At 42.6% G+C, this 24,524-nt stretch overlaps 1 protein-coding gene across 8 annotated transcripts in view; it reads right to left on the bottom strand.

The window, feature by feature from the left end:
- Nucleotides 1-6,912: 6,912 nt before the first annotated feature.
- The window catches only part of CDHR5 (cadherin related family member 5), a 60,136-nt gene continuing 42,524 nt past the window's right edge, over nt 6,913-24,524 (bottom strand). For all 8 annotated transcript variants that reach the window (XM_073554395.1, XM_073554396.1, XM_073554397.1 and 5 more), the window contains exons 14-15: nt 15,531-15,700; nt 6,913-10,785 (exon numbers count right to left, since the gene is read on the bottom strand). In XM_073554395.1, coding sequence (XP_073410496.1) covers nt 10,312-10,785; nt 15,531-15,700 — 644 coding nt within the window. In that variant the 3' untranslated portion in view covers nt 6,913-10,311. The remainder of the gene's footprint in view (nt 10,786-15,530; nt 15,701-24,524) is intronic.

The raw sequence follows: 24,524 nt of genomic DNA, 5'->3' as shown, positions 1-24,524 counted from the left end.
ACAGAGCAAGTCCAACCTTTAGCCTAGACTTCCCTGGGAGAGCGATAGGGTTCCACAACTAGCGTCAAATATGCTTTTACCCCTTTGACATTTAACAGGGCTTAGTACATTATTTACTTTACGCAGTGCCACTCTGTGTAGTAACTGTGCTGGGTACTCCGAGTTCTGTTCGCACTGTGTGGCATTAACATAGTGTGTTTAAAGTGATCGCACACTGCTTAGCTCCATCATTGTTCACACTAGCAGCAGGTTCCATCTCTGCATGGTGGTCCCCGGGTTGCGATAGCACTTTAGTTATTAATTTAGTGCAATCCACCAACCCTAAGAATCACCACCTTCTTTTCACCAAAATGGATCTTGGCGGGTAAAAAGAATTGTGACCTACCCACAGAGGAAATATGTACACCCTGATTGCTAACCTCCCTGCAACCTGGTCTTCTTAGTTTTCCGGTGGCTGTTTGTAGCTATGTATGGATGGACAGGTGCCCATGTAGGTACGTGTGCCGACTGGGGGTGGACCCTTTTTCACCGCGAACAGAATGGATACAGAAACCAGTTACGTTCAACAGGTCCTCTTTTTTGGCAGTCCTCCCTACGACCACAGCAACACGACATATTCCGTAGACACAAGGCCCGGGTACCTTACACCTACTTCTCACAGTTCTATTGCTGTGGCTGCCCTAGACCTACTACCACAGCACTTCGCCTGTCCGAGTCCGTCCGTCTGGTACCCCCAGGCGTCTCCTGTCCTGCGGCTATCCTGTCATGGCCACCCCTGTTGTGAATTCTCTCTCTGGCTTCCCTCTGGCTATTACTGAAGGTAGTGGAGCTGGTTAGATTGACAGAGGGGTTGCGAGTTCTCTTTCTGGGCTCCCTCTGGTGGTTACTGGAGGTAGTGGGGCTGATCTGATTGACAGAGGCTTGCCACCTGATAATGAGGAGGACGATTGGAGATCTGGGGTTTCAGATTGGGATTTAAGACAGCTGACTCCCTCTATCCCTGCTGGTGATTTTCTTCCTGTGCCTTCTGAGGTCTGATGTCTCCTGCTCTGTCCCTGCATGGTTCAGCTAAGTGGTTCATTTGCTCTTCTGTTTGCATTTGATCTGGTTTTGTCAATCTCTGCTTTGTGCGGGTTAGCCAGCTCTGGCTGGGGCTGTGCTGAATCACCACCCATATATTACTGCTTCTGCCAGTTTGTTTTGTCCCCTGTTATATTGGTCTCTTTTTGCTTTGCTTTCAGAATAATAATAATAATCTTTATTTTTATATAGCGCTAACATATTCCGCAGCGCTTTACAATTTGCACATATTATCATCACTGTCCCCGATGGGGCTCACAATCTAAATTCCCTATCAGTATGTCTTTAGAATGTGGGAGGAAACCGGAGTGCCCGGAGGAAACCCACGCAAACACGGGGAGAACATGCAAACTCCTTGCAGATGTTGTCCTTGGTGGGATTCGGACCCAGGACCCCAGCGCTGCAAGGCTGCAGCGCTAACCACTGAGCCACCGTGCCGCCCTTTCAGAATATACCAGAGTGCTGATTTAGTGGGGGCGAAGTCGTGCGACTTCAGTGTTTTTTGTGCATCAGACGTGTTGGACTTTTTGCAGGTTTTTTGCGTAATTGCAGACAGTGTCTTTCCTTTCCTGTCCTGTCTATTTAGTATGGGCCCCATCATTTGCTCAGTCTATTTTCCTGCCTGCGTTTGTGTTTTCATCTTGTCTCACCGACAATATATGTTTGGGGACTATCTATTTCTTTGGGGTCTGCTCCGGGGCAGTTTAGATTTCCCCTTTCTTGCTTTAGTCTTAGTTAGCTCTCCGGCTGTGCCAAGGCATCTAGGATCATCGTAGGTACACTCCACGGCTACTGCTAGCTGTGTGGATAGGAGCAGGGGTCTGCAAATCCGCTTAGTTACCAACCTCTCTGGTTTTCTGTGGCTTAGCCTGGGCCTAATATCCTCCTCGGTGACCCATTCATAACACACCCCCCTGACTGTCTCTCCTTCCAGTCCCTTCTGGAGCTCTTCCTCTTGCAGTCTCTTCCTCCTTCAGTCCCCTTCCTCCACTGAACTCCTCCTCCTGGACTGGCTCTCCTGGACTCCCTCTCTCTCCCTTTTATTCCCCTCCCTAGGAATTCCCCTCTTGAGTCCCTGTAACACCGCCCACCATGACTTTGCAGTTTCTTTAGCATTAGCTGCTGTTAAGTCATTTCCCTGCTTTCTTCTGTCACCCTCTAGTGGCCAAACCTTAGTACTGCACCGCCTCCTTTTTCTGCTGTTCTTTGTCTCCCCCTAGTGGCCAAAACCCAGTCCTTCAACATCTTTCACTATTTCTAGCTGTCTCCCCACATGTATATACAAATTCACGTCAAGTATATCTACTGCACATTTTCCATTCGCTGTTCCTCTTCAAACAGGTCCATAGGTCAGTCCACTTCCCTACACCCACAAAATTACCCTTCTTGCCACTAAAAAGACATTCTCCTTCTTTGCGCTGAACTGCAGGAGGACCGACACAACGAGGCATCCCTCCCCAACTGCATAGGTTCCTCAGTAGACTTAGCCCTAGGTTCCATTCACCTCTGAAAACTGAGGTGTCTCTTATTGTCTCTCACATCGCTTCATCTTGGGTGTTCAGACACACCCCCTTGGGTGGGTATGTTGGTGACTGGACCCACTCATCTCTCCAAGTCACCTGGAAGCCTCCCAATGTAAAGCAAATGCCTCAGCAGATCTGCTGAGCAAAACACGCCCAGGCTTCCATCACAGGGCCACCCACCCACCTTTGTGATACATACCGAACATTCATCACGACACCGGCCCGAGCCTCACCATCATGGCTACGCCTAGAAGCGTATCCTGAGGAGTCTATACAGCTCCCCCTAGCTGTAACAGGGTTCACTTCATCACAGACGGGAAAGAAAATGCATACGCTTAGGGGGTCACCCTGGAGAAAATAGATTACAATCCCCACCCACTGTTCCTTGGTACCTAAAGAGTGGAGTCGTAATCTAAAATAAAGTTTGTAGGCCTCCCTGAAAGAAGTTGCACTTTGTCATGCTAAAGCATGTAGACATGGAATATATGAAAAATGAATAGCAATACTGCCCTGGATAAGAAAAAATTGAGACGCTTAGCACATAATTTGGCCAATTCTTGCATGCCCAGCAAACAATGACAAGGTGATCTCACGCTGCTGGCACCCTACATGTCTAGTGTGAATATCTCTCTTAGGCTGAAGTCTGAATTCATGGGTAAATGTGGATGCCTCTATCTATAGCCTGCATTTGGTTGGTTGCTGGGCATGCATGAATTGACCAATTTATGTGGCAAGTATCTCAATTTTTTCTTATCCAGAGCAGTATTGCTATTCATATTTCATATATTCCATGTCTACATGCTTTAGCACAACAGAATGCAACTTCTTTTGTATATTGTACATGGAAGTGGCTGCTCCTAGGATGCACCTGTTCACATTAGATTGGAAGTGCCAGTCAGTCTTTTGTTATTTCCCTGAAAACCACAAACGTCTTTTGACCCCCAGACAATCTATCCCATAAACGCCTGAGTTTTTTACCTTGCTATGCTCCTATACAAACTCTTCTATGTTCCCTCCCCCACCTTGGAAGGTATTGGAAACAAGTGTATAGGATAACAAAAAACAGACAGACAGGGGTAAACAGATGTAATATTCTGCAGGTGCTGAGGATGTCGCCACAGATCCGAGACAGACCAAGAGTTAAAGGTTTATTTACAGGGTCAGGGACTTTTCTCTCCATGCTGGGAGAAGCAGTGGGGGGGGGTTAAATGTGACAGAGTAAATGGTAAAACAGCAAAATAGACTAAAGAAAGCTATTAAAGAGTTATGCAGCATTGAAACATTTAAACTGGGATTATTATAACTTACCAGTTCGGGGAAAGCTTGAGTGAAGGGTCTCCTTCTCCCACGCTGGCACCGACAACAGCGGCGCTTGCAGTCTCTGTAGTCTCTCCTCTGAATGAAGTTGGAACTTCAGGGGTTAAAGCAAGGAGCAAGGAGATGCTGCAGACCTGAGTCTCCCCTGCTCTGAGTCTCTATATGATACTCCGGCTGTCTTTCCACAAGAACGATATTGCGCACACTGGGAAGTCTCTCTGCCACACTTAGGGGCTCTGGCTTGTCACTGCGGTCACCGGGACTGCGCGCTCAGGTCACTGTCTCTGTACTGTCAGATGGGAAGTCTCCTCTGGTCACGGAGGCTACCGAGTCCACATACTCACATTCTGCGCTCTCAACATCTTGTCCTACAGTCCCAGTCCTCTGAAGGGGAGTTCTCTCTCTCTGGGAGCGCGGTGCTGCAGCCTGCTCTCCATCTGGCATGCTCTGCTCTGTCTCTGGTGCATTCTGCTCTGTGTCTGGCGCGCTCTGCTCTGTATCTGGCGCGCTCTACTTTTGCGCCCTCTGTCTGCACACCTTCCGGTCCACCGTCCCTTCTCCTCACCGCCCCTTACAGTCACATCGTGCAGTCGGTCCAGGCCAGAAAGTCTTCCCCCCGGCAACCCTGCTACCCAGCTAGGTGGTTCCGGACACGGAGCAGGGGAGGTAACCCCTTTTGGGCTTTTCTTCCTCTTCACCTTCTTACACAGACAGGGATAAAAGCAGTGGCGTAGCAACTGTTTGTGGCGCCCGGGGCGGTCGAAAAATTTGCCGCCCCTTTGGTCGTTGATAATTCGGAAGCATCCGAAGAGCCCACACTACACTCAAAGATCTAATTTTTAGTCTGCTACTAACTCTGCTATTATTTCTAAATTTCTAGACTTTCAACTTCTTGCAGTTCTCTATATGTATGTATTAGCTTGATGATGCTGGATGAAGACCTAATGGCTTTTTTTAATACTAATTTTTAATAATGTGACAGAAAAAAAAACAAAGTACAAATTATTTTGGCGGACAGGGGGCGGACACTGACAGCTTGGGGTCCCTGTGCAAGAAATGTGTCCGGGCCCCCCTCCTTTTATGGCGTCAAAGCTACGTGTGTGTATATATACATATATATATAGATTATTGATGTTATATAGCCACACACACACACATACAGGTATATATTACATAGTCTCCTTTATTATGTATATCCCAATCCCCCACACCCCTCATTGTCCTCCTCCCCTCGCATCCCATTATTGTCCTCTCCCCCACCTCCATCATTTTCTTCTCCACCAGTATCTTTGCTTTCTCCCCCACCACTCCCATCATTGCCCATTCCACCACCTCCATCATTTCCTCCTCCTCCACCACCCCCATTTATTGCCCTTTCCACCACCACCATCATTGCTTTCTCACCCACAACCCCATCATTGCCCTCTCGACCATCACCCCATCATTGTCTTCTCCCCATCACTGCCTTCTCCATCACCCCATCACTGCCTTCTCCCCATCACTCCCATCATTGCCTGCTCCATCACCCCATCACTCCCATCATTGTCTGCTCCATCACCCCATCATTGCCTGCTCCATCACCCCCATCATTGCCTGCTCCATCACGCCATCACTCCCATCATTGCCTTCTCCATCACCCCATCACTGCCTTCTCCATCACCCCATCACTGCCTTCTCCATCACCCCCATCATTGCCTGCTCCATCACCCCATCACTCCCATCATTGCCTTCAACATCACCCCATCACTGCCTTCAACATCACCCCATCATTGCCTGCTCCATCACCCCCATCACTCCCATCATTGTCTGCTCCATCACCCCATCACTGCCTGCTCCATCACTCCCATAATTGTCTGCTCCATCACCCCATCATTGCCTGCTCCATCACCCCCATCACTCCCCTCACTGCCTGCTCCATCACCCCATCATTGTCTGCTCTATCACCCCATCATTGTCTGCTCTATCACCCCATCACTGCCTGCTCCATCACCCCATCATTGTCTGCTCCATCACCCCATCACTGCCTGCTCCATCACCCAATCATTGTCTGCTCCATCACCCTATCACTGCCTTCTCCATCACCCCATCATTGTCTGCTCTATCACCCCATCACTGCCTGCTCCATCACCCCATCATTGTCTGCTCCATCACCCCATCACTGCCTTCTCCATCACCCCCATCATTGTCTGCTCCTTCACCCCATCACTGCCTTCTAGACCATCACTCCCATCACTGCCTGCTCCATCATACACACAGACATACACACAGACATACACACAGAGACATACATACATACATACACACATACATACACACAAGACACCACCTCTCTCCTCTCACCTGTCCGCAGCATCGCCAGCGCTTCCTCCCTCACACAGCAGCAGCCGCTGAATGATGACGTCATTCAGCGGCGCTCCTCTGTGTGAAACAGGAAGCGCAGCCTCCGGGCAGGAAGCAGGATGGACCCTTGCCGCCCCGTTCCTGCTATTCACTCTTGCAGGCAGCGGAGCTGCCGTGATCGCATCGCTCCCTGCCCGCCGCTGCACTGCACTGCAGGGTGGAATTGCTGCTGCCGCGCCGCCCCCACACACATGCCGCCTGGGGCGGACCGCCCCCCCCGCCCCCCCCACGCTACGCCAGTGGATAAAAGAGAACTACAAGCATACAAATGCACTCACAAAACAACCAAGTGGGAATCACTAGGGACAAACCAAATGGGTAGAGGATAGAGAGATAAACACACAAAGCAACTCCACACAGAAATCTCCTGAAAACACTCCAACTGCCTTCTCCAAACACTGAACTTCTCCTTCAACTCAAAACCAGGTAGTGGCAAACTATCACTGACAACTCCAAGTGCAAATGGTGAGCATATATACCAGAGGAGAGTGGCCAGCACAGAACATCTGAGCCAATTCAGGAGGGAGAGCTCCAGGAGATAAACAGAACTGATTAACCCTTGCAATATGTCCAAAAAGGAAGGAAGCAGCACTCACCTTTCCAGCCGATGATTTATTATTCACAAGCAGGTAAAAACATTGCGGTACCGATAATGCTGCATTCTACAAAGACTCAATTGACTACTTTTTAATATATCACTAAAACTGAAGGCAGTTTTGTTTGTCTTTCTGTCCTGAGCTGCACCAAGGGGCAATCCCCTGATTATATTAGAGGCAATTTCTTTCTGTCCATTGGCTCCCATGCAATCTTGGGCTCTTGAAATGCAGCGCAGATTATTAAAGTCCATGACAAGCAGCGTTTTTTCATATCATATGCCTTATTATATTTCATAAGCTATTACTTTTTTTTCTGACATTGCTGTGTACAGTCAAGTTTTTGTGTTTTTTGTATTTCTAATTTAAATTTATTTAAATTGTATTTTTAATTAATTTTTTTCAAATTTAAAATCATGTTTCTTTATTTTTCATCTGCATATTTTGTGTTATTTTTAACAAATTATGTTATTCAATTTTATTCACCTTATTTTACTGTATCATTTTATTTTTTATGTTAATACATTGGAACAATTACATATAAATGCCATTAGATATGTTTTATGCATTCTGCTGTTTTATTTTAGTTTCTTTTCTAGCTTAGGTTAATGTTGCACTTAGCAAGACCATGTATACAATAAAAATATCCCTTCCTTTTGATCATGTATAACACACTCAATATGAAGAATCTTATTATGGATTATGCATATTGCCAAAAATTTTGAATAAAAATACAGTTTTAAATGAAATGAGTAAATTAATGACATTTTTATGTACAATTATCACAAACAAATGTAATCAATGCTGCTATTATTATTTTTTCTTATATTATATGATATTCCAGGTCTATGGACAAGTTGTTCAAACATGTCCCTCCTCGAACCACTGTCCCGAGAATTGCTTCCTGGAGAACAAATATAACAGAAACTGAACTATAAGCAATAGAACAACTGTCATGTCATAAAAAGGTAAATGCAGATATGCCATTCTTAAAGTGTACCTCCTGGAAGCTATTTGAACATATCTTTGGACACGCATCTCATTATGTAATTTTAAAATTGTAATCTAAAATTTAAAAAAAATAAAACAATGCTCAATACTGTTCACTATCTTAATTCACTTTCTGGTTGCACACTCTATTAGTTTCCGTATAGGGCAGCGAAGGAGGTGACTTTAATTTCTACAGCTTTTACTTTCTCCCTGCGGATTTCAGCTGTGGAAAGGTAGTGTGAGATTAGTTTCATGGCTGCATTGTGAATTCTGCCAAAAAGATGGAAAAAATATCATATCATGTAGTTTTCATTTACAAGTTCAGAGAGAAGAACTTACATATGTCACCCAAACTGGGAATCACAAGCTGATTGCATGACAGTAAAGGGAATTACTGTGATCACAGCAGCCTCAGCACTTAACACCAGGAAGGAATGTCAGGATTAATTTGAGTTGTCAGGTTTGTAGACTTTATACAGTGGTTGGTTACTGGGCTACAGCTCCACTGAATATGAAATATGAGATAATTAGAACAACTTTCTTTTCGTGAATTAAGAAAGAGGGGATGGGTCTTTCTACTTTTTTTTGGTTATTATATTGTATATGTAAGGGGGTGGGGAGCCTAAGATGTGGTTCATTAATGTTCTATGGCACACACAACCAAATGTCACCATTTTCTGACCAAAATGAGTAAGGTGGAACTAGAAGATGGAGAAAGCATTTCTCAGGGGATAAACTTAAAGGGGACACTGGGTCAGGTGGTGGTGGTAGCTGTGGCGCAGTTATCAAATGTAAAAGGTCTGAGTGATAATGTGGAAAGGCAGTTGGCGCCAACCAGTGAAAGAGGGAGGACGGGTGAGTAGTGTAACGCAGAGGCAGAGCAAGCAAAGAGTGGCTGGGAACTGAGACAGGTGGGACATTGTGGGTCAAGCATCGAAGTCCAGACTACGCCGGTCAAGACCTGAGGTCCACACTACGCTGGTCAAGACCCGAAGTCGAGTTTTCACCAGTTAAAACCCGATATCCAAACGTCGCAGGTCAAGCACCGAAGGTCAAATGCTGATTATCGTATGGGAACGGACATCTTCTGTGGTGACCAGGAGATGTGAGTGAATCGGGCAGTTACTTCCAGTGTAGAGTCACGGTACAGGGTGCAGGCTGGGTTGCAGAAAATACCGGGGATAGCCAGTTTGAGGACATCTTGTAGTAACCTGTTCACATGTACCCCAAAACTTTCAATAAATATAAGGTAGAGAAAGGGAGATAGGTCTGCACAACAATCGGGAAAGATTCCACAAAAGTTCTTGAGAATCTAAAAGCACTGTGAAGTTTGTGTTTTTCACTGAAATTATGAAAATTAAGTTATGAAATCTAAAACTAAAATTTGTTTTAGGCCAGGATCACACATGCGAGAAACTCGGACGAGTCTTGCATCTTAATACCTGGCACTGCCGCCGGCACTCGGGAGCGGAGAGTGCAGCTCCATGTATTGCTATGCGGCCGTACGCTCCAATCCGAGTGCCGGCAGCAGTGCTGGGTATTAACATGTGAGACTTGACCATGTTTCTTGCATGTGTGATACAAGCCTTAAGCTTCTGTATGTTGGTCCATATCATATCCAGTGAGATAAATTAGTATGATACAAAGCCCTCTGACATGACAGAATGAATGGAAAATAAAGTATAAAATTTCTGTTTAACTATAATCTAAATATTGCAAATCTCACAAATAGAACATTTGTTTAAGAAGATCTTCTGAGCAACAAATGATTTTGGTAAACCTGAAAAGTAATCTAAAAATAACAAATCAATTGTGATCAGTAATTTATCCAGGTTTTTTTTTTATCTGTGGTCAGTGTTTACCATCATCAGGGCTTACTTTTTGTATCTGAAGAATAAAAAAATGTCCTTGGACATCACAAGGATGCAGAACTGATGGCATCCGTCTGTTGTAAAACATTTTTATGGATCCATTGACTTAACGGGGTACTTTTGATCCACACATCAAATCAAAACTGAATAGATCTCATATGTTATTTATGATGTGAACATGTCCATAGACTCCAATGAGAATCTCTTCTATTCATGAAAAACGTGGCTAGAACATGGTTGTGAAGCATGAATGTTTGAAAGGAGCAGATTTTGTGAAAAAAAAACAACTCTCCAGAAGCTGATTTGTGTGTCTAGGAAGAGACCTGTCTATCTACAGAAGAAGAGTGGAGACAAGCCACTGGTGACCTATACATGCTCATAAATTTATCCTTTGTGGGTCAATGTGACAACGCAGAAGCTGTTTGATCACCATTGCTAATGTTCAGAATTGTCCATCCCTGTAATATACAACAAGATACTTGACGACAATATTGTTATATTTCTATACACTTGTCAATAAAATAGTTGAATAAACTCCTAAAGTATGCTAAGATTATTTGAATCATTATTTGGAGTACTGAATGTTGGATTTAGTTCATCTTCATCATCCTCATCATCTTCTTGTTGATTATTGAATTCGTCTTCTGTATAGTCATCGTTTGCTTCTCCATTTTCAACTCCCTCAATCACCATGACTTCTGGGGCAGCATCTTCCCTAAACCATACTGACTTGTAACCTCCATCTTCCTTCAAGTCTTTAGTTAGGATGGACTTCACCTTCTTGTCTTCTGAATCAGACTCTCCATCTGCTTCTTCCAATGGAGGACTCTCTGTGGGGGCACTGGTTGTAAGCACTGTGCTTACTGCTGCAACTGAAGGCAGGTTATTCCCCGAGGGCACTTCGGTAATGCCACTATCAATGCCAAATTCTGGACCTGAAGACGATATACTACCACCATATTCTTCTTCATTTATCAGTTGCTCTTGCCTATCTGCATATCCTCCGGAATTCTAGAGTAAAAGAGAGAAGATATTACACAGTACATCTATTTGAAATATGAAATTATCTCAGTGAGCAGTCATCGTTTCTGAGTCTTGATATAGATTTTACTATATTTTACTCATCATTGATCGTCTACAATCAGCTTAAAGTGAGCTAACGAGCTCTAAATCCTATGTGTGGAAATAATATTAAATGTGTTTTCCAGCACTTTAATATTTTTCTTTAGAAATCCTTAGAGCAGTTCATCAATATCTGTCGGCACTCCCACCAATCAACTTTTTTTTTTTTAAATAAACCTTTAATAAGCTATCTCACATCTATTAGATAGGGAATAACTTGCTGATCACTGGGGATCCGACAACTGGGATCCACAGTGATTCTAAGATCGGGGCTCTGGAACCCCAAGAACAAGGCACAGCAGCCCGCCCTGTACTCAGTTTTCGCTCCATTCATTGTCAAGGGGACTGCTGTCGAAAACTGAAAACTTTACTTTGCTTTTCCAATTGGTCTGATAGACAATGAGAAGGAGAGGAGAATCCAAGAAATGGGGAAACAGCCAACAGCACGTCAATCTAGGGATGCACGCTCTTGATCCAATGAACCAATTGGAAATCAAATAATCAAAAAAATAAAAAGGAACAGCATCCAGCCCAGGTGTAGAAAAAAGAAAAACTTTATTCCACCATGATACAACTTTTCGTCCAGTATATACTTGACTGGATGCTGTTCCTTTTTATTTTTTGGATTTTTTTTAATCAATAGAAAGGAGGTCCTCAAGAAGGGGATGCAGAGCTCCGAGCTCAGAATGGCTGAGGGTCCAAGTACTGAGTAATTTATCTTCTATCCTATAAATAATAGAACTTGATTTTTCGAAATAAGCTTTATTAAGGAGCTGTGGAGCGCTGGAGTTGGCATTGACACATCGCTATACATTGTTCAGTGGCTACGAATGATAGTGCTAGATCTCTAAAGGCTCATTCAGACATCCTTGAATATTGGTCCGATCTTGGATGGCAATGCACAGGCTGGCTGCAGCTTTCCCAACCGGAGCATGACAGCTTCATATATTTCTATGAGACTGTGGCGCTCAGGTCGGAAAAGCTATGACCAGTCTGTGCACTGTGGTCCGAGATCAGACATCTGCAGGAGCCCTAACATTCATTGGTATGGCAAAGAAAGGGACAGCACCATTCATGGCCACTAGCCAATGTACTGATGCACCATATCATAAAAATAGCTAATATACTCCCAGAAAATTCCTAAATAATGACATTCTAGTTGCTTTGCTGCCACCACCAGAAGGAGCGTAAGAGCTCACAGTATATTATTTGTAAATGGAAATCAGTGGTTGCGTCAACCTCCCTTAATGTAACCCCATTTCTAAAGGAGATTTAGAATTCAGTAGAGCTTGAACCATGATAATATCTTTTATTTTCAGACCTTTAACGAAAAAAGAAAAAATTTGGTGGCCGATTCGTCAAGACTGGCATTGTGCATGCCATTCTTAAAAAAGGGCTTGCTGGAGTACGATGCGCCAAATTCATGAAGAGGCTCACAACAATTAATGAACTTGTAACATTTTCTCTGTGACATGGTGCCTCTGTGCGCCTCACCAGAAATGCTACTCCAGTTAGGGAAAGGAGAGTAGTTTTCCATTTATGTCATAAAAAAATGCCCGTGTGAGGAATTTGTTGGACAGTGTTGCAACGCCAGGCCCGGTTCCTCCTCAATCCCACCTATTCTGGTGGCGCTGCTTCAAGCTTGAAAGCATGAATATGCTGAAAATTGCAAAGTTTTTATGCAACTCCAGGTTGCACAAAAATTTTGAAACTTTTCAAAAAGTTCTCTTTTCAAATACGAAATACAACCAACAACCCTTGTTCCTCCTGCAAATATTTCCAGGAGTCCGGTAAACAAGATTTTGGATATCTTGTATTCATGCATTAAAAAACAAGCTGGACAGACAAGAAGCTGCTTCTATCTATCATTAGGCGTCATTCACACATCAGTATTTTTGATCAGTATTTGTATACCAAAACCAGGAGTGTCTCCAAAATACAGAACAGGTGTCAATCTTTCGAATACAATTTTTCTCTGTATGTTCCACTCCTGGTTTAGGCATACAAACACTGATGCAAAAATACTGATGTGTGAATTAGGCCTAAGTTTATTGCAATATGCACTAAAAAAGCCACTATGGGTACTGTTTAAAGAAAAATAGTAAAAATAATAAGGCTGCTGTAAGTAATTAAAGGGAACCTGTGAGCAAATAATTTGGTACTTATCCTCAGACATAGTGGTAATCTGCAGGTAATTAACATTTGAAACATGGTTGGTGGTCTAAGGCTAGTTTCACACTAGCGTTTATTCGACGCAGCACATGGCGCTGCTAAGCCCCGCCTCCTGCCGGCTCCCTGCCCGCCCCATCCGGTCATCGCCACCTACTATCGCACATGGACGCTTGCGATCTGCGCACCCTATCTTTAGCATGGGTGCGCAGATCGTGCGCTGGTCGTGCGCTAGTAGGATTTTGGCGCGCACTGCGCACTTTGAAGGTGCGCCGTACGCGCCATAATGCAACATGCTGCGCTCAGCGTGCACGGGCGCACCTTCAAAAGTGCACAGCGCACGCCAAAATCCTACTAGCGCATGGCCAGCGCACGATCTGCGCACCCTATGCTAAAGATAGGGTGCGCAGATCGCAAGCGTCCATGTGTGATAGTAGGCGGCGATGACCGGATGGGGCGGGCAGGGAGCCGGCAAGGGGCGGGGCTTAGCGGCGCCGTGCGCTGTGTCGAATAAACGCTAGTGTGAAACTAGCCTAAGGCCTCATTCAGACGTCGGAGATTTTTCTTGTATGCAGAAAATTGTCTGATTTTCATCAGTGTTTCAATGTTCACCATCGAGGTGTCATCAGTGATTTTCTTGCATGGAATAAAAAAAAAGTTGCAGTTTCTCCAAGCCATGCAATGTTAAAAATCGACAGCACATGGATTGCACATAGGACCCAATGTGTGTTGACCATGAATTTTCATGGATGCTTTGACTTGTATGGGTAATTTTGAGCCAGGATTTTGCTTTTTGCGACCACCTGGTCAGCCAAAAAAAAAAAAGACAGAAACCTGAACAGCTCCATAGATTGTAATGGGTAGATGTTCTAGGATAGAACACCTATGCGAAAACAGGATGTTTGAATAAGGCTGAACTGGAAAAGCGGCTACTGGGAGAAAATGAAGCTATATTTTCTCTGCAGCTAATCACTTCCAGTCATTGGGGCAGCACTGGAGGATTTAACAGTCATCAGTCGCCATACAGTGCACCCACTGTAATCATTCCCCCATGCCTTGACTGAAACCTTGCTCAGAAGTGTGTCTTCAGATGTATGCAGTTTTTTTTAAGGGAATGTGCCATCAAAACATGACCTACTGATAAAATGTTTTTATGTAAGTAGTTTTTTTTATGTTTTATTTTTTATACTATATTACAAAACAATTTTTTGCAGTTTTCACCCTTCCCATTAGGCCAAAAGATTAAAGTGGGGCCCTAAATGCTCACATATTGCACCATCACACACAAACATTTAGGTTGCCTTTACATGCAGTGAGGTGAGACCATTAAACACGATTGACAATTTTGAAGTCGTCTGACGCTTGCTTACTGGCCTCTTTACACAGATTGAGGAGGAATGATGGGGTAGGATGATCACTAATGGATCATTCTGTCCCCATACACATCATGTTTTCAGCAGCACATCTGCAGCTTACACCGGGCAATGTGCTGCCGAGAACAGTGATTTTTGTTCCACCATAAATGGCCTGATGAATGAGCAGCATTTTGCTCGTTGGTTGGGCGATAGGCTGACATGTTGACACCTATGAACTCGTCTGCACTGCCAGGATTTATACATGGATGCTACACACACAGAGTATGTGACACTCATATGTATATACACATTGCGCCCACATGTATGCACAGAGCACATACATACAGAGACATGTTATATATACAGAGCACATACATATAGACAGATAGATATAAGCGCGAGATAGATAAATATGAGAGGTAGATAGATGAATATATAGATGGAAAGATATGAGAGATATATATGACAGATGCATAGATAGACATAAATAAATGCATAGAATACTTACCAGTGTGTCTCCTCTTCGTCAGTTCTTCTAAACTCAGAGTACAGAACCTGTGATGACATCAAGGTCACATGGCTGTGATGTCACCTCAGGTCCTGAAACAGGATTCAGTGAATGCAGTAAATACTGGGGGGGCTAGAGGCATGGTGGACTTGGCAATTGTCCAATGGTTATCCCTTGACACTGCCTCTGTCTGTGATGATAATGAGACTGGATGGGAAGTACGAGTCTAATATTAGAGAACTAGTGGCCAGTTTTAAAATTACAAGATTTGGTACTTTTTTATACTCTAAAATCCATGCAAAAAAACTCTGTGTGAACTTATCCTTATCTTTATGCAATGAAAATAATACATGCAGAGATTGATGTAAAATAAAATATATTATTACTATTATTATATTATCTTTACTACGGCAGAATTCTTAGAAAAAAAAACAGCTGATACTAATTTATACAGGGGGGGCTATGAAAGGAGAATGGTTTGCAGCAAGTATCAAAATGTGTGTCACTTCCTACCTGTAGAATTGGTTAAAAAAAAAGTTTTTTTGCCTAACAAGCATCACACAAATAAAGACATATTGAGAAATGTAAAATATTCCACTTACATTTCCTGTCCCTCTTCTCAATTTACTCCGTATCGTGTTTCCATGATGCTTGTAAATGAGGAAAGCCAATCCAACCACACATGCAGCAAGAACAACTCCCAGCGTAGCACCAAGTATTGCCATGTCAGTCGCAGTATAATACTTATCCTGTTTTTCTCCGTCATTACCTCCTTGAAAAAAAAAAAACACAAGACACTGGAGTAGGAAACTCGTATAATGAATTAACATAGATTTGTAATCATATAAGGAACAATCACAAAAAATTACATTATACAGTAATTGTTATTATTTTAATCAAGCATTAAGCCTTTAACTTTGCACCGGCTATTGATACAGTCCTGCTATGAGCATCTTGTAAATGTCTTCTTGAAATAATGGCAGATTCCCTTAAAGTACAATCATACAGAATTCCTCAACCCCCAAATCATAGCTAAACAATTCGTGAAATTAAAATTTAACAAGCTTATCAATAAATAGTCTGATTGGCAATGTTTAATGGAAATGCAAGCAAATCAACTCTCTCGAGAAGGATAGAAAAGTATTTTGCAAGTTGTTCCAGGGTATTTGTGGCTTCTTCACTGGAATAAGACACAAATAAGAACCCAGATTCAATAGAGTTCACCATAATGATTCACATTGAACTAGTCCGGCATCCATTACGGTCCTCAGTGGCAGTCGGACCATAGAACAATGCCCTTTTGCAGTTGGCATCTTCGACTCCAGATCCTGGGTGCCTTCTGTGGTTAATTGGCCTGGGACATCATGACGTTGGCGGTTTGGTAAGTGCAAGAGAAAGACACCCTGGAAGCCAGCTGTAGGGGTGAAGATTGACCTGGTCCAGCTGTCATGGAGGAGGGGACTGGATTCCCAACTATGGCGGCGCAAATCTTTTTCCAAAATTACATTTTGTAATGTGAGCTATGTAATTAACTGTTACTGAATAGAACTTTACCACAAATGGACATATGACAAATTAGTATATAGCATTACTTGAAAATAGGACTCACAAAGCCACACGCGGACAACTGTTAAAGCACCACTACTGGGACCGCCACCACTGCTGTGTATGTTCAGAGCAGAATCTATGGAGTGTTTTTATTGTCTTTTAATTACATGGAATAGAGCCCCTTTGTAGGACATTGGTGCCATCTGGATAAGTTCTCTTTAGAAAGATTGATATTTTATCATTCATGTGGTTGAGATTGGAAGGTGAGTTCATAAGTTCAAAACACTTCATCATAGATGCTGGGATTAATTGACGTGTATACATAAAAATGGTAAAGATTCGAGGTAGAGCGGCCAGTTAGATGACTTCTTTCTTTTTTAATTACATTTACAATCAATTGTGTATAAATGTAAACAATTTATGTGTTAGCCAGTAACAATTACATTATATATATACATATATATATACAGTGGCATGTAAACATTTGAGCACCCCAGGTCAAAATTACTGTTCTTGTGAGCAGTTGAGGATGAAATGATCTCTAAAAGGCGAAAAGTTAAAGATGAGACATTTCCTTTGTATTTTAGACAAAACTTTTTTTCATCTTTTACATTTTAAAAAATGCAAAAAGGAAAATGTCCGATGCCAAAGTTTGAGGATCCTTGGAGATTTGTGTGCTCAGATAACTTTGACCAAGGTTTCACACCTCAATTAGGCTGTTTGGATTATGGCTTGTTCATTATCATCGTTAGGAAAGGCCAGGTGATGCAAATTTCCTAGCTTTATAAACACCCTGCCTCCTCTAACCTTGTGTCAAAAACCATCAACCATGGGTTCTTCTAAGTAGCTGCCAAGCACTCTGAAAATGAAAATAATGCAGGCCCACAAAGCAGGAAAAGGCTATATGAAGTTTGCAAAGCATTTTCAAGTTGCCCTTTCCTCAGTGCGAAATGTAACTAAGAAATGTCAGTTACCAGGAACACTGGAGGTCAAGATAAGGTCTGGAAGACCAAGCAAAATGTCAATGAGAGCTTGTCATAGGATTGTTAGAGAGGCAAATCAGAACCCACGCTTGACTGCAAAAGACCTTCAGATAGATATAGTTGTGGTAAATTAATCTACTGTTCAGAGACACCTACATAAATATCGCCTTAATGGAAGAGACAGTAGCAGAAAACCTCTTGTGCATCTGTAAGGGGGTGGCATTGCTATGGACAGTAGAGACAAGCTGCCCCATTAAGAGACAGCACCCCCTTGGTTAGATCAGTGGGACGTTCTGCACTTCCCTGCTGTAAAGGCTGTTTTGGTTTCATCTGCCTGACTACAGAGGGGAGGGGCTGCTTTTCTGTGTGGAGAAGAAAAGATTTCTGAAGGCAGCAGACAGGCCTGCCTGAGCTGTGAGGAAAAAAGAACGTTTAGCCTGAGACTGTGACTTTGTAAACTATTCTGGGGATTAAAAGGTGGCTTTCCTGCCTTGCTGCCAGAAGCCACGTAGAGAAGACAAGAAAGGAACTGACTTGGAATCTTCACACAAGGACAAGACCACATTGCACAGAGCTTCCAGGGAAGACGTCCCATCATCTTGCAGAGAACTGCAGGGGACCCCAGGAAGGAACTGAGACACCAACTTTACCGTGAGTGTTAACCCCGTGTGTGCACATGTTTAGGGCTTAGGATAGGCTGCAATAGACAGAGCACGGTAGCCGTGCGGCTGGAGTAGCCAGTCAGGCTAGAGTTAGAGTAGCAGCATACTGTTCTTTATTGTGTTGTTTTTGCCTTTTGCAAAATACACTGATCTGTAATAGTTGGTGCACCGTGCCATTTGTACGGCCCAGCTAGAGAATACCACTTTTGTAAATTGTTTTATGTCATTGTATACCCTTGTTTACACTTTCCTAACACTGCATTCCTTGCCTGTAAATAAATTAACCCTTCATTGTTTGCACCTCATCTTGTGTACCGTAGTCTCCCTGCATTGTGGTGGTCCCCCGGCCATCGCTTCACATCCTCACCATAAAATTCACCATCAGAAGAATGCAAAAGAACATGTAAACAAGCCTGATGCTTTTTGTAAACAAGTTCTGTGAACTAATGAGGTTAAAATAGAACTCTTTAAGCACAATGACTAAATTTCTGTGTCGAGAAAAAGCGCACAGAATTTAAGGAAAAGAACATCTCGACAACCATTATGCATGGGAATGGATCAATCATGCTTTGAGGTTGTGTTGCAGCCAATGGCACAAAGAACATTTCACAGGTAGAGAGAAGAATGGATTCAATGAAATTTCAACAAATTCTTAATGCAAACATAACATCATCTGTAATGTGTCATCTTTAACTTTAGGCCTTTTAGATAATTTCATCTTCAACTTGTTTAACTGTTCGCAATAACAGTAATTTTGACTAGGGGTGCCCAAACTTTTACATGCCACTGTATATATATATATATATATATATTCTGTATATTTATACACACACACACATATATATATATATATATATGTACATAGTATATGTATATATTTTATATCTATATGCATATATAGATACGTTTTATATATATTTATATATAAATATAAACATACACATATATATATATATCTACAGCGGGTGAAATAAGTATTGAACATGTCACCAATTTTCTAAGAAAATATTTTCAAAAAGGTGATGTTGACATGAAATATTAGCAAGATGTTGGTTTCAACCCATCAAATCCACACAGGCAAAAAAAAATCAAACCAGAGATGTCCATAAATTAAGTTACATGTAATGATGAGAAATGTCACTGGAAAAAAGTATTGAACACATGAATCAAGCGAGGAGCAATAAGCCACGGAAAGTCCTGACACCAGCTGCAATCTACTAGTAATTAGAAAGCAGTTCTGTCAGTGAAAAATAATATCATCTGGTTAAACTGACAGCCTGTAAAAAAAATGTCTCATTACCAAGATACCACACCAGAAACATCTCATGATGGGTAAAACCAGTGAGCTGCCTCAATACCTTCACTACCTTATTGTTGCAAATTATACTGATGGCATTGACAGAATTTCTAAACTACTGAAGGTTCTAGTGAGCGCTAATGGGGTGATAATATGGAAGTGGAAAGAACATAATTTCACCATAAATCGGCAATGACTAGGTGCACATTTCAGACAGAGGAGTGAAAAGAATTATCAGAAGAGTTGTCCAAGAGTCAAGGACCACATGTGGAGACCTGCTGAAAGACCTGGAATCAGCAGGTACAATTGCTTCAAAGAAAATAATAAGTAATGTACTCAACTTCCATGGCCTGTATACCCTCTCACTACACAACACTCCATTGCTGAACAAATAGCATGTGGAAGTGTGTGTAAAGTTTGCTCAACAACATTTAGACAAGCTTGTGAAATACTGGGAGAATATAGTCTGGTCAGATGAGACCAAAATTGAATTCTTTGGATGCCATAATACATTCTGTGTTAATGCACCATACAACAGTGAAGGTTCCAACATCATGGTGTGGGGTTGTTTTTCAGCATATGGCACTGGCAAACCTCATATAATTGAAGGAAGGTTGAATGGACAAATGTATCAACACATTCCTAACAAAAAAACTGCTGCCATGTTTGATGATAATGCAGCAGATGAACAAGGATGGAAATTTCAGCAAGACCATGATACCAAACACACATTCTGGTTTCAGATAAAGAAAAAAAGTTGCTACAATTGCCTAGTCAATCACCGGACCTGAATCCAATAGAATATGTATAGAACAAACTAAAGCTCAGAGTTCACAGAAGGAGCCAACAGGACCTTCAGGATGTGAAGACTTTGTGTGGAAGAAAGTGCCAAAATCAAACCTGAGCAATGCATGCAACTAGTTTCTCCATACAGGAGGTGTCTTGAAGCTGTCATCACCAACAAACTATTATGTATGAAGTATTAAATAAATTTCTGTAATTGTGTTCAACACTTTTTCGTGTATCATTCTTCATTATTACGCATAACTTAATTTATGGACATCTATGGTTTGATTTCATTGTCTGTGTGGATTGTATGAGTTGTTACCGACATTTGGTGAGAATTTCATGTCAATATCACCTTTAGAAATATATTTATTTAGAAAATTGGTGACATGTTCAATACTTATTTCACCCACTGAATATGCATATAGATATATATAGCTATATATCTATACCTCAATATATGTATACAGATCTATATACATATATTAAACATATACAATATAAATTATTATTTTTAATTGTTTAAAATGTAGAAAGATTTAATGTCAGTAGCACATATACAACACACATAAAGCTACGTTTTCATGTCTAGCAAGGTCTTTTCTCATGCCAAACTATTACGGTACTTGACAGCAGGATGCTATGTTTCAATGTCAGCTTCATTATTCTCCACTCCATTATATACGCAAAGTTACTACAGTATATCACACCATAAGTTTAATGAGGTTGTCCACTTCTACAGCATCCCTTCTTAAATGCTAAAGTCCCAGATAAAATAAAAATAAAAAACGCACCCTGATTGGCACTGTTTCAGCAATGACATTTCTCAATCTTCAATAATTATGTCACCTGACCACTGCAGTCAATCCGTGACATTGACTGCTGATCTGCTGCAGCCTTCACCCTTCCATCAGACAGAACTAGAGACACAGCACCTGCGAGAACGGTGCCAAACTGAATGTGGGTAAGGCTAGTTTCACACTAGCGTCCGGCAGGGCTGCAGAGGGCTGCGTACTTCCTCCTTTCTTCCTTCATTAAGCCCCACCCACTGCCGCACCTCTTCCATTCAGCATTTTGACGCTGCACCAACTGCAACAAAATACAACATATTGCATTCAGCGCAGCTCGGCGCAGCATCAAAACGACGCATGCACAGGCATCCGCATACGTTTGCATGGCCTGCATACTCAATGTTAAAGATAGGTACGCAGGACGCATGCCAATGTAGGCGGAGCTGAATGGAAGAGGTGCGTCAGTGGGTGGGGCTTAATGGAGGAAGAAAGGAGGAAGTACGCAGCCCTCCGCAGCCCTGCCAAATGCTAATGTGAAACTAGCCTAATACACACTGTGTATATGTGTTGGTTTATTTACTTTATCTGAGTTATTTCAGCATTTAAAAGGGGTTGTCCAGTTGTAGACAAGCCCTTTAAATATATAACATTACATTTATCCACACAAAAATTGATTTCCACACTTCTTATTTTGTAATGAGAACTTTTCACCAGATTAAAAATGGCAAGATTTTCCCCATATTTTATTTCTGCTGCTCATCCATATATGCCTTTTTTTTTCTTTCTACAGTTCCAAAGATATGGGCCTTTTATTTGGTGCTGAGTTTTATGGTCTTTACAAGGGGATGTGGTACACAGGATCCTCTGTGGAATGTCATTTGGCTGCTCTGCATAATTACCTTGTGAGCCACACACCCTTGTAAGGAGCCTAAAAATTAGCTCTAAAATACAGTATATACTCGAGTATAAGCCGAGATTTTCAGCCCATTTTTTTGGGCTGAAAGTCCCCCTCTCAGCTTATACACGAGTTATATACCTGGGGGTTTTTGGGTTGGGGAGCGGGGGTGTCAGAGATCATACTTACCCCCTTCTGACACAGTCTCTGCAGCCCCCCGCTTCTCCACGGTCTCCCTTCCTGCCTTCAGCGGTCACGTGATACCGCTCATTAAACTCATGAATATGTGCATATTCATGAGTGTAATGAGTGGTACCACATGACCGCTGGAGGCAGGAAGGGAGATTGTGGGGCTGCAGAGACTGCGCCAGGGTAAGTAAAGCGTTATTCACCTGTCTGGGATCCATCCATTGCTGCTCACTGCTGTCTGCTGCATCCTCTGTCAGTGAAGTTTAGGCAGCAGGTGGCTCAGTGACATGGTTAGCATGTGCTGTGCCCTCTGCTGGCTGAACAGTCACTGACACAGGAAGCAGGCAAACAGTGCTGAGCAGCAATGGACCCCAGACAGGTGAATATCTCAGGTGCCGGGTACTGAGCAGGAGAGGTGAGTATGGCATTTTTTTGCAGCAGCAGCAGCATATGGGGGCATAATATATGGAGCATCTTATGGGGTCAGCATATGGGGGCATATTCTATGGAGCAGCATATGGGGCATATTCTATGGGGCAGCATATGGGGGCATATTCTATGGAGCAGCATATGGGGGCAGCATATGGGGCATAGTCTATGGAGCAGCATATGGGGGCATAGTCTATGGGGCAGCATATGTGGGCATATCCTATGGGGCAGCATATGTGGGCATATCCTATGGGGCAGCATATGAGGGCATATCCTATGGGTCAGCATATGGGGGCATATCCTATGGGGAAGCATATGGGGGCATAGTCTATGGGGCAGCAGAGGGGGCATATCCTATGGGGCAGCATATGGGGGCATAGTCTATGGGGCAGCATATGGGGGCATATTCTATGGAGTAGCATATGGGGGCATTTTATATGGGGCAGCATATGGGAGCATAATCTATGGAGCAGCATATGGGGGCATATTCTATGGAGCAGCATATGGGGGCATAGTCTATGGAGCATTTTATGGGGCCTAATCTATGGGGAATCTTATTGAGGCATAATCTATGGATCATCTTATGGGGCCATAACCTTTATGGAGCATTATATGGGGCATATTATTCTATGGAGCATTTTATGGGGCATTATTAACCTTTCTGCAGCATTATATGGGGTGTATTTTGTATGGAGCATCTTATGGGGCCCATCATGAACTGTATGGAGCATTATTTGGGGCTTCTGATTCAATATGGATATTCAAAAACATTTAACCTACTGATGTCTCAATTAATTTTACTTTTATTGGTATCTATTTTTATTTTTATAATTTACCATTAGCTGCTCCATTTTCCACCCTAGGTTTATACGCGAGTCAATAAGTTTTCCCAGTTTTTTGTGGCAAAATTAGGGGGGTCGGCGTATACATGGGTCGGCTTATACACGAGTAAATACGGTAATAGGGCCATATTTCTGGAAACGTATTGTGAATTTGAAACAACAAAAAGACAGATGATTAAGGCTAGAATCAGGATTCATATAAAAACAAAAACTGGCCATTTTTCACCTGGTAACAGGTCTTTTTTAAATGCTCTGCATTACTTATCATCTAAAGAGCTTAAAAAAAGTCCTGACATGGAAATTTTACTAAAGGTAAAACAAAAAGTGGTATAAAAGTTAACTTGATCATAATGTGATAGTCCATGAAGAATAGAAGTTCTGAATGAAAAACAATAACAGAAGAAAAATTAAGTACTGAGATAGCAAGAATGTTGATAAAAGGGAACCTTTCAGGACAAGTTATCAACTAGTGATAAGACTGTATAGGTTGTAGAAAAGCAATAAAAATGCTCGCTGTGTTGTAGTAATCAGATGTGCCGTGACTGAGTAATCTCTGTGTGCAAATTAGGGTACCGTTACACGTAGCGACGCACCAACGATTCCGACAACGATACGATCTGGCTAAGATCGTTTGTGCATCGCTAGTAAGCAGTCATACAGGCCGATCTTCATAACGACGCATCAGCGATCAGCGATGTCACTAACGACCACGGCGATCGTTGGTACTGTGTCACACACTGTCTATAATAGCGATTCAGACTTTGAATCGGCGTCCTTCAGCGTTATCTATATGAGTTCGGAGTCGCCAACGAGATCGCTCGTCGTTGATAAGGGGCGTCAAACACAGCGATGCATGCTGGTCAGCGTGACGCCAGCGATCAAAAAATGATCCTGAACGTTCGCGCACGATCAGCGACATCGCAGCAGGGAGCCGGTCATTTCCGCATGTCACACTTAGCGAGATCGCTAGCGATGTCGCTGTTGTGTCACAAAATTGTTGTCGCTAGCGATCTCGCCGTGTGTAACGGGGGCTATAGCATGGACGTGTATTGGGGACGTGGTGCTGATGTACTCCATGTACGACACACCGCCAATGCTTTATCACATTCATTTACTTGTGGCTTCAAAGCTTGATTTCTCAGCTCTGACACATTGGGTTACTAGAAAACAAGTA

The sequence above is a fragment of the Dendrobates tinctorius genome, unplaced genomic scaffold (genome assembly GCF_039654945.1).
Source record: "Dendrobates tinctorius isolate UK_male_01 unplaced genomic scaffold, ASM3965494v1 ptg000211l, whole genome shotgun sequence".
Classification (NCBI taxonomy): Eukaryota; Metazoa; Chordata; class Amphibia; order Anura; family Dendrobatidae; genus Dendrobates; species Dendrobates tinctorius.
The sequence above is the reverse complement of the archived record's forward strand: the minus strand, read 5'-3'. Positions and strand labels throughout refer to the sequence as shown.